This window comes from Orbicella faveolata, unplaced genomic scaffold (assembly GCF_042242905.1).
Source record: "Orbicella faveolata isolate gen_17 unplaced genomic scaffold, um_ofav_v1 contig_13, whole genome shotgun sequence".
In the NCBI taxonomy this organism is placed as follows: Eukaryota; Metazoa; Cnidaria; class Anthozoa; order Scleractinia; family Merulinidae; genus Orbicella; species Orbicella faveolata.
The window spans coordinates 12,044,598-12,055,656 of NW_028301540.1; the positions used below are offsets into that span (position 1 = coordinate 12,044,598).

At 37.2% G+C, this 11,059-nt stretch overlaps 1 protein-coding gene across 1 annotated transcript; it reads right to left on the bottom strand.

Moving 5' to 3' along the window:
- Positions 1-432: 432 nt before the first annotated feature.
- LOC110064804 (2-amino-3-carboxymuconate-6-semialdehyde decarboxylase-like) lies at positions 433-9,885 on the bottom strand. Its single transcript, XM_089285805.1, has 13 exons — positions 9,693-9,885; positions 8,726-8,770; positions 8,457-8,553; positions 7,737-7,786; positions 7,527-7,637; positions 6,306-6,347; positions 5,498-5,581; positions 4,907-5,000; positions 4,702-4,797; positions 4,506-4,596; positions 2,738-2,819; positions 2,204-2,302; positions 433-2,079 (listed from the first exon to the last, which is right to left on the bottom strand). The coding sequence occupies exons 1-13, from the start codon at positions 9,753-9,755 to the stop codon at positions 1,999-2,001; spliced, it is 1,035 nt and encodes a 344-aa protein (XP_089141931.1). The 5' UTR covers positions 9,756-9,885; the 3' UTR covers positions 433-1,998.
- Positions 9,886-11,059: the final 1,174 nt, after the last annotated feature.

Genomic DNA, 11,059 nt, shown 5'->3' on the forward strand with positions numbered 1-11,059 from the left:
AACAGGGAAAGGCAAAAATTAAACACTCCTTGGGTGGTAACCCCTGCAGTGCTGCAGTCATTAGAGCTGCCATACCTACTATCGTGGACAAAAGTCCTTGGGATACTTATGTAACGTAGCAGATTATCTGTGTTTTAGAACTGAAGTATGAAGAAAACGCTGTTATATCCTTTATAAATGGGTATCTGCCCCCCCCCCCCCCCCAACACAATGTTGAAAATCAGGTCAAATTGCATGTGCTAGTTTTCAACATTGTATGGGGGGTGGGGGGGTGAGGTTAGGCAGGTGAAGTTGTATTCGTGCCTGGCGCGTACGCAAAAGCGCCAAAAGTGCAAATTTGTCCTGAGACTTTTGTCCATGATTGTAGTATCTTGTTGTCTTCCTTCCCCAAGATGAATACACTGTAAAGTACATGAATCTCAACTCATCACATCCAAATATCACAATTTTATTATGCTGCTGCTCTGCAACCAACTACATGTAATTAAGCAAAATCAGTCAAAAACTGTACACTTATAGTGTCAAACATATGTCACACTGAAGCTTAATGTACAACTTGGAAAATAAAATTCTCTGTTTTAATGCATTGAAGATAGCAAGGACTTTGTGCAAATATGCATTTAACTACAAGTAACAATCTCTATGTTACAATGGCCAAAGTTAAATAGAGCACTAAAGTGTAAAAAAGTAATTGGCTTCGCATTACTCTGCTACATGATTGGCTTAAAATACTTGCACCACTTTTTAAACCAAATTATCGGAAGGAAAATTGATCGCAACTTGCCTACACACATATTTCCACGCTTTGTCAGCTACATGTGTTTACTTCAAGTTTTGTTTGGTTCACTGGATTGTCAGTGTCCTTTGTGATTGGCCAGAGTGGATCACTGATTGGTGTTTTTGGTTTTGGTCTTGTCACTCATTTGAAGATCACTCTCTCACTAATAAATTATATTCTATTAAATAATTATTTACCCTCCTATTTTTACAGTGCACACTATTTAACTCCAACCAATCCTAAACAAATTATAAAATTGTTGTAACCTTGGGTTACTTTTGCTTTGCAAAAATAAAATCCATCTACTTTGTGACTTTTACAATTTGCTACAAGTATAGCCTTACCAGTTCAGCCTCCCATTGGACAAGGCAAAAAACGTTCACTTGTAAGAGGGTGAAAAATGTAGTTTGTAAGTGCTGGAACCACAATTATTGGGCACTTTCCATTTGATGAAAAATAAATTGTTTTATTCCAGTTTGACTTTCTGGAAAGTTTCTAGCAATGAATGGAACAGCATTTTCCTGAAAAAGAGGACAACTTTGCGAGCTATACCAAAATTTTCGCACAATTTCCGTTCCATTAAATGCAAAGTCAACTTTTGACTTTCCTCCAGGAATTTCTGGAAATTTCAGTTGAATGGTTTGCTTTTCAGAAATTCAAAATTTGTGGAAACTTTCCTCTGAAATTTCTATACCATTTGCTACTGTTTTGAAATTTTGGGATTTTCGGTTGAATGGAAAGTGCCCATTGTCAGCTTAAGGGAGGTGTTTGACTATGGGAGGTGACTGTTAGCAGACTTGGGGTGAACTTTACATGTATGTCAAAATGTCTTCAGTGGCTCTTCCTAAGTACTGTATTATTCCAGATGTTTATCATAGTCTGTCCTTCCTCCCAGTAGTAAGTATACAGTATGTTTGAAATGTAAACTTGTTTTCTGTCCTACCTTAGCCAAATTTGTACTTAATCAAGTTGTCTATTTCTTTCTAATAACGGATCCTTGGCTGTATTTGGGTTTTGGAAAACAGTGCTTTTTTGTTACGTTTTGGCAACATCAATCCAAACTTTCCTTATTTGCTACCAAGCACAACAAAGAGGTAACAGCTAGGTACAAATATCAAAATAAAACTGTCTGCTTAACAATTAAACTGTTTGAAAAACAAGGTGTTTCAAAAAGCGACATTGGAAAAATAATGATGCTACATGTATGTCTATTTGAGCTGCTAATTGTTTGGTGCATCATCTTCAAACTGAGATCTGTCCAGTCCAAGGAACCTCAGTGCATTACCCGCTAACAGCTTATCCTGCAACAGAAAGTATACAATACTAGTGAGGGGACTGGTTCATAAAAAACAAAGAATTTGGTCAGTAAATATCTCACGAGACAGGCTTTCTTGTTTACAGGATCCATGTACCCTGGGTTCTTACCCTAACTTCTGTGTTCTCTTTGTACACATCTGCTATAAGCTTTCCTGGGTGGGGTTCTCCAAGTGGAAATGGGTAGTCACTCCCTAAAAGAACATTTTCCTGAAAAGAAAAGAGAAAAGTTTACATTTTTGTGAAAGAGTTAGCATGCAGAACCATTTTAGCCTGCCTTTCAAGCGTCTTAAATTTTTTTCAACTACAAAAAACAAACAAACAAAAAGAACATGAGCATTATCCGGCATTACTGTCCACTGTCTGGTTCCAGAAAATAACCATACCCACTTCCAGGAGGGTTAATGGAAATTCCAAGTGGGAAGGGGGCAGTCTCAAAAGCCACAATTTTCAAGGAAAGTATGAACCAAATTTGCAAATCAGTATTATCAGTCTCGTACATGTAAAACTGGATTATACACACTAACAAATAGCAGTAAACTGGGGCAGAAGGGAGTACACCAAATTCAAGGGAGCTCATTTATAACCTCTGCTACATGTAACCTGCATATATCATCTATCCCAATAGAAATATTGCGATCTTACCTCACCAATAGTGTCCACTAGATATTTGAGAGCTTTTTCATCATGGACAAGACAGTCTGTAAAAATCTGGCCAATGTACTTTCTGGAAAACCAATTGACAATAACTATAAGAAGGCAGTGTTTACCAGATTAAACATTTATTCTATTCCGCACGATTTTATAAACCAAACTTTTAAACGATGCCCTGACAGTCCAAGTGTCCTCGATATTCGAAAATGCCCAAGAAGTTCTGATCTGTACTGCACACACCGAGGATTAGAATTTTACTTATTTTTATGAACGAAAACTAATATATGAAAAATGTACGATGGCAAGTCTAACAAAAGGATTACGTAATGCCTAAAAGTATTGGTAAACACTAACGAATGCAATTGCCCGTGCTCATTACTTAATGCCGAAAGGTATTGGTAAACACTAATGAATGCAATTGTCCCGTGTTCAGGCAGTATAGAAGAACTGACCAGGCAAAGCTAAACAAAGAGTGCTTATTACTAATTAAATATAGTTAAATGAAATTTAACATAGTTAACGACTAGGAGCTAGTCTGGTGAGTAGCGTTTTTGTAGGCAGTTGTTAATGTCTTAGCCGTCTGTTAGCGTTTGTGTTTAGCGTTTGTGTGTTCTGTAGCGTTTGATATAGTTCAATGGAATTTTACATAGTTTATGACCAGGAGCTAATCTGGTCAGTAGCGTTTTTTTGTAGGCGTTTGATAGTGTCTTGGCCATCTGTTAGCGTTTGTTAAGCATTTGGTGCTTTCTGTAGCATTTGCAGCAGTCATATGGTCATTGGAGCCCTGGGGCTGACATTGTCCAGCGGTATTCTTGGTTAGTACGGGTGTTGTTGTGCCATGTGCTTGCAGTGTGTTTGTTGCTCTGTTAGTGTGACGTTGTGGATTGAAATATAGTTTAGTGGTTCTCTGCATTCCCTCCCTACTGCCCCCCCCCCCCCCCCCACCTCTTTTCAGCTCTGTTTTCTTCCACTTAGCCATCTGGCTTGAGTGTAACAGGTGCCTGTGGGGGGCCTGGCACAGGAGGTTTGTGGCTTGGTTGCGGGTTGGGCAGGCCAGCCAGGTGTTCTAGTGCCTTGGGGATGTGACTGTGGTTGCAGCCCCTGGGCTTCGTAGGCACTTTCCCTCCACTAGCGACTTGGGCATTAATAATAAAAACAAAAAACAAAAAAAGGGTTGACATGTTTTTAATTCCCTGCTTATTGTGATCACTAAGATGTAGCTCATAAGGCCATCCCCTTTTTTTTCTCTGTTTAGCGTTGTCCGACCGACCCAGATTTTCGCGTTTAAAAAAAAAAAAAAGTTACACAGAAGGCAATGAAGGCAATGACACATTATTTTAAACAATTGTCACTTTAACCTGAAACATAAGCAAATTTTTGCCTTACAGAGTTTTAGTTTTTCCCTGTTCTCATTTGATTTTAACAATGACGTCGACGTTTTCCTTCCTCCATTGCTGCAATGTTGACTTTGTAACCACACCTTATTGTTTCCAGGCTCCACGGATATTATGCTGAGGTACCGGGCCTCATAGCTCCTGACTCCTTTTCCAATTTTTTCCTTTTCTGACCGACCAACCCAAAATCAGAAAATGCATTCGACAATAAACGAAAAAAAAAGGGGGGGATGGCCCAACTAAAAAAAGAATTAACATAACTTTAGATGCCATTTGTTAGTGTCCTGAGACAAAGCCTTAGTCCACTTGAACTATGACAAAAAGAATGTGGACATAATGACTTAGTATATACAGGAAAGACTGACCTTGGATTAAATGGGTTCTGAACAGCACAGAGATCAGGTCTGACATTGAAACCATGCTCAATGCGACCAATAGTGAAAGGAAATGCTCCTCCTGTGTAGCAAAAATTCAATCAACAGAAATATTTTATGTTCACTGTACAGACATGTTGAAATGATTAACTGCATATAGTTTTCTTGGATAATTCACATTGCTTACCTCCATGAGCAAAACACACTTTCAGCTTTGGATATCTTTCTAGAACTCCACCAAATATCATGCAACAAATTGCTTGTGCTGTCTCACCGGGCATTCCTGCAAAGATAAAAGAGAAAAAAAATTGTCAACAAGTGAAAAATTTGGAACTTGAACTCAGGATTGATAAACTATTTGATATGGAGTTACAATTTGCTGCAAAGCTTACCAACAAGCCATGGCAGCCAATACTTGGACATTCTTCCTGTCAACTCCATATCCCAGGGATGAATAAAAAGCGCACAACCTAATTCTTCAGCAGCCTAACAAGAAATATATAAAATGAAGGAGAACATCATTCTTAACTGTTCTCTCCTTTAGAAACATAATGCCACAAATACACGCTCAAGATGGCTGGAGACAGAAAGTAGCCAGGGACAATAATTGATTATAATACTTACTTGTCATGATTATAACCCTAACCCTAAGGTCCCATGTCTCAAAAACCTCCTAAGTATACAATGATGTAACCTTTTTTTTGCATTGGAAAGGGCTAATGTTAACTTCCTGAAACAAGTCCTCTATTGTGGTGTAAATGCAGAAATTGCAGCGAGATTGTGATCCTTTTAAATTTAGTTTCTTCTTAGAGTATCTTTTTTCATGAAAAATTAGTAATTATAAATTTTAATTAATTGAAACTTAGGGGACCAGACAGTAGCACTACTACCTCAAAATCCTGGGACTTATTGTTTCATGTCTCTTGAACTGTTACTTACATACCTCTAAAATTCACAATTTACACTGTAGTTTAATTACTTACAGCAAACACTGGCTCTAGTTCTGGGGCATCTAGATTCCACTCATTGATATGAGAACCAATTTCAACTCCAGGAAAACCAAGTTCCTGCATATTAACAGAAAAATGCATTGTTTACTTTTGGCAGAGCTTTTGTGCAAGTTCTTCATTCTGAGCTCCCCTCCCACCCCACCCATCACCCAAAAAACACTGACATACTGTCTTAATGCTATATTGATCCTTTTCTTCTTCAGATCTATACAGTTCAACCCCTTTTAAACAGCCAGTTTCAGTTTTCAGTTTTCATTATTGCACACTATTTACTTTATAAATATTTACTATTTATTTCCCCACCCTTGGGGAAATGGATAGTGGCCACTTGAACACAATAAAGGGAGGGTTTAATAGAGGTAAATACATTACAATAGAAAAACCCTCATCGGGAATTTGATTACTGGCCACCTATTAGGGGTGGGAGTTAATACAGTGTAGGTGGTCACTGAATAGGGGTTCGACTGTAGATTGACATCAAGAATATACTTTGAACGCATCTAGTATATGCACGTAGCAGGAAACCTCCATCACTAGGATCACCATTTTATCACAAATTATACCAATTTCAAATATGTAAAAGAGAGTCGAACCCCTATTAAACGGACTAAGGCCACTTAAAAGCGGTTGGCCACTAAATAGAGGTAGAAACAATGGAAAAATCATCATTGGGACTTTGATTGCTGGCTGCCTAATAAGGGTGGCCGCTTGATAGGTGGCTGCTTTAATAGGGGTTTGACTATAGCAAGCATTACCATGATTTACATATAAATATTGTCACCTTCACACATCTTGTTAATTCCTGTACTGCCAGGTCTGGGGCCTGGAATGAAGGGGAAACACAGGTCAATAATTAAATCATCAAACTCAAAATTAATCTCTTCACATACATCACAGTAAATAGAGGGGAATGGTTATGAAGCCCGGCAAACATCAAAGGAGCGAACAAAGATGGCAAGATTTATGTTGGAAGGTCCATGACCGTGCACAATCTTTTGTTTTGCGTTCCTACACAATGCATGAGTTACATAATCAAAACATTTCTGCTGGTTAGTTCCTTGGTCAGTAGTAAACAACTATTGTGTTTTGTGCATGGTCAAGGCCAAAAAAGAGAACAAAAACATACAACAAAGAACTTTGTTGAGTTTCATAACCATTCCCCTCTATTAACTATGCATACATGTACATATAATGTACATGTATATGTACATCTAAGCATATGGTTTCCATTACAAATTAAGCTTTAAAATCCAATCATCTAACAACTGCATTGTACATAGGACCTCATAATGTCACATGAAATTTCTGTGTTGAGTTGTGTGACATGGTCAATAGCCTGCAAATGCAAAGACGTATTTCCGGTTATCGCTTGTTTCTGCCGAGGAGACAAGAGACAGCTGGAAATACGTCAGTCTGCGCAGGCTACATGACCAAGGACATCTCAATAATTTTTTTTTAATAAATTGTTTTTTCTTAATTACAAAACACATAATTACTTACATTATACTTACTCTACTTACAATACGACACTTAATACTTACTCTACTTACGATACAATACAATACAATACAATGTTTTAATCTACTACTTTACACTATTTATCATGCGAATCTTACATTACAAGGATACGCTTACGTTATAAAACAATAACTTACAATACTATCAGTTCTTACTTATTTACTTATTTTTTTACTATAATTACTTATAAATACAAATTAGTCTGTCGCAATAACCTACAAAACTACACATAACCCATTATTAATTACTTACAATTGCAATACACATTTTGATAAAGATCAACCAGTAAAGCAAAAATAAAAGCAATTTTTAAAACATACACTACTACTGACAATGACAATATTATTAAGAAAACATTACTTGCAAAAAGAAAAAAACTACAATTATGATACGCTAGTTATATATACAAAGCACTCAATAAAATTTATAATACACAGTATAATAATATTATAAAGTACATTTGTGGGTGACAATATGCACACACCTGCATTGGAAGAGTCCCAAGTCCTACAAATCTCTTAGGATGTTTCTTTATCGTCTTGGCGAGATCATCATTCAATATGCGGCACAAATCCAAAGTGTCTTCTGGTTTGGCCTTAGAAATCAATACAGCGAACAGTTGAAGTAGAATTACAAACTTACATTTATCGCAAAACAGCTTCTGTGATATGAATGGGAAACTTTACGCACTTACCCAGTAACTAAACATAACTGGAACAGTAGAAAGAGCTTGTACTGTGACACCTGAAAGCAATTAAAACCTTACATGACTTGACAGTAAAGACAAGCACAATGTAATGTAACTCTGACAAATCTACAACACACACTGACAGTACTGGATCAGGATTTACAATAGGCCATGTTCGATATAACAATATTCTAACATCACCCCAAGGCTTTCAGGACAAAATAATTATTGCCAATTTGTTGAGTTTATTTTGTCCTTCAATTCCCAAAAAAGACTTGGATACAAAGAAACCACCAGCAAAATGTGGACTGAAGCTTGTCCTGAAAGCCTTGGAGCCATGTTGGAATAACGATATATCGCACTTGGCCTATTCTCTCTCACAATGTTATTACACCCTGCTGACTTCACTCTCACTTCAATATTGAAGTGAAGAGTACTGCAGGCCACACGAACTGTTCCACGTGGGCACCAAAGGTACATGCATGACCATGATTATAAGCTCATCTGGAAATTTTGTCCCCTTTACTTCTTAACATGAAATACCAATTTTATTTGACAAGTTCTCTCTGATTTTAGAACATTCCCTTTTTTTTTCATATTTAAAAATTTACAATTACATATCATTATGTACATGTACCTTCAAAATCTCACATCAATTGCCTAATAACAATGTATAGATAAATATTTATTGCAGTTTGATATTAATCACTGCTCAACATTGATTACCTGTTGCATCCATATCTCTGATTCTTGCCTCCGGTGACCAGCAGTTCTCATCTATCACACGAAAAAGGTTTCCATCCTTCATCATCTTTGCCTTGCCCTAAAAACAAGACAATATTAAAGTTTAAACTGCAGTAGTGCATGATGAATTTGAAAATAAAACGGCTTATGGATCTTGCATTTGATTTTCCTTCCGCGCAACAGTTCGGTTACCTATGAGGATTGCAATTCCAGAAAAATTATAGTGAGACTGGAATCTACTGTCAACTCACATTGCAGTGGTGATGAAGTTGAATCCAACCTCCATATCCATATCGCTAGAAAGCAAACAAACAATCATTATTTCAACAATGGTTTGCAGAAATCTTAATTGGAGTAGCTCTTGGACTGCAGCAGACTTAAAGGGCCCTAGTTTGTATAGCCACACTTTTGTTTTTGTCACATGCATGCAAGAGTTTGGCTATCATATTTTATTCGGAGCATGTCCAAACAAAGGAAATCACTGTGAAACTACTAAAGATAATTAAACATACTTTCAGGAACACAACTTACAGTAAAGCAATAAGATTTCGCTTCACCATGTAATACGAATAATTTCGATGTTCGCCTACAGCGACCTCAGCTAAACAGTCCGTTGCATTACAAGAATATTATCAAATACGCTGTACATGACTCTCTATAATGTACATTGCGTGTTATTTGGATTTAAAACAAAAACATTGAGAAATTTTAGAATTGTTTATTTTTCATTGACAGCTTTGTATAGTCTTGGAGGCGGGGAAGGGGTGCGGTGTATGACGTTTTAAAACATAAATATTCATTAAAGTACACAGAAACAAACGTATAAACTGTAACAAACAGTATAACCCTATGTCTTTTGCTTTGATTTTAAAATGAAGACAACAAGGTCACTGAGTGAAGAAAACGATTTGGCATTTCGACCGCAAAATGTAAAACTTGTGTTGTGTTATGTTACGTTACGTTACACGCAATATGGTTTTCTAAATTTTCCGCAAACAAATCAACTCGAAATTGTTTGATCTTTCCTACCATATGAAAAATTTAGTTTTCCCAAGCTAGTAGAAGGGCATTATAAATTATAACACAATCACTAACAACTTCCTAAAACAGGGTTGCTCTGAAGCGTTCGATATTTCAGTCCGTTTGATAGGCTCGATCACACCGTAGACTCAGTTCAGTTCGAGTATCTCTGAAATTGGCGGCAAAATAAGTACTTACCTCTTTAAGATCTGGCCATCTCTCGGGTAAAATATGATTGTGAATATCAATTTTAAAAGACATCAGTCACTACGCTTAAAAATCCGCTCTTACAACTATTATAAATAACGGTATGATCGAAGGTGACCCGACTCGATACTTGCTCCGCAACACAATGCAAGATGGCGCCTCTGAAGATTGCGACAGAACTCGCCCCAGTCCTAAGTCGAACGCTCGGACAAAAAAGCTTTTCGAGGCAGTTCCATGCTGTACTTTTCGTGTTCCTTCCTTGATGCTCATTAAAAGAACGTTTAAAAACGAAGAAGAAGGATTTCTTTTACATGGTGGTCTTCTTTGAACAGTTTTGGCCACTTTTAGGGATATTTTCTTCAGAATGGTTGACTTACTCTTCGCTTGGGGCGGGCGATGGTGGTGGGTGGCGATAGAAGGGATTCGTCTACGTTTTTGCAGAATCAGTGGTGTATGGATATCTGATTTATCAGCAAAGTTGAGAAAAGTGGAGCTCGACCTATCGCTAGTTGAATAAGGGCAGCCAGGTGGTGGGTTCCTGGGGCAGCAATATGCTCTAACAAGAGACAGGCATCTATTGCCTTTTGAATGATTAGCAACAGTAAATATTACATGTAAATGATCAATTAGCATTTCAAACAATACATGAATAAACTTCTCAGCTGGACAAAAAAAATGTCTATTAATTATCTGTTGTCCAATTAGTTTGTTTATGAAGTTCCGCTGTAAGTTTCTGTCTAGCTTTTTTCATTTTTTTGAAGCCATTCAGACGGGTTCTTACCTACGTACAAGAGACTATGATCTTGTACCTGTGTGGTTAATCTAAGACATATTTCGAGTCGGATACATTAATAATTCTACCCGAACAGTTTTATGTCTCTGGGAGGCGCACAAAACGGATGGAACTTTGGGTCGATTTTTGCCCTCACTGACTACCCTATCAGTCAAAACAAGGGGACAACAAAACCGCATACATTCATTTCCTCATGACACACAAATTTTCAAATAGACTTAACACTCAAAAGCACAAATAAAATGAAAAGAAGATTTTTGTTAACGATTCTTTATGTCTCGTTGAAAATTTGTGTGTCATGAAATGATGAATTAATGCAACCATCAACAGGAAACCTCCTAGACTTATCATCTGAGTGAAAATCTGTCTTATTTGACATGAAGATGTAAACAACTTTTCCATCCAGCGATGATAGAAATAAAGGCTTATGATCTTGCTGTGTGTTTGGCTTTATTCGATTCTTTGAAAATACTTGTAGATCACTTTCTTTCTTTCAATTTCTTTATGAAAACCCGGCCCGGTTCACTTCCGTTTGATCGTGACAAAATTCTGGGCGTGAACACCT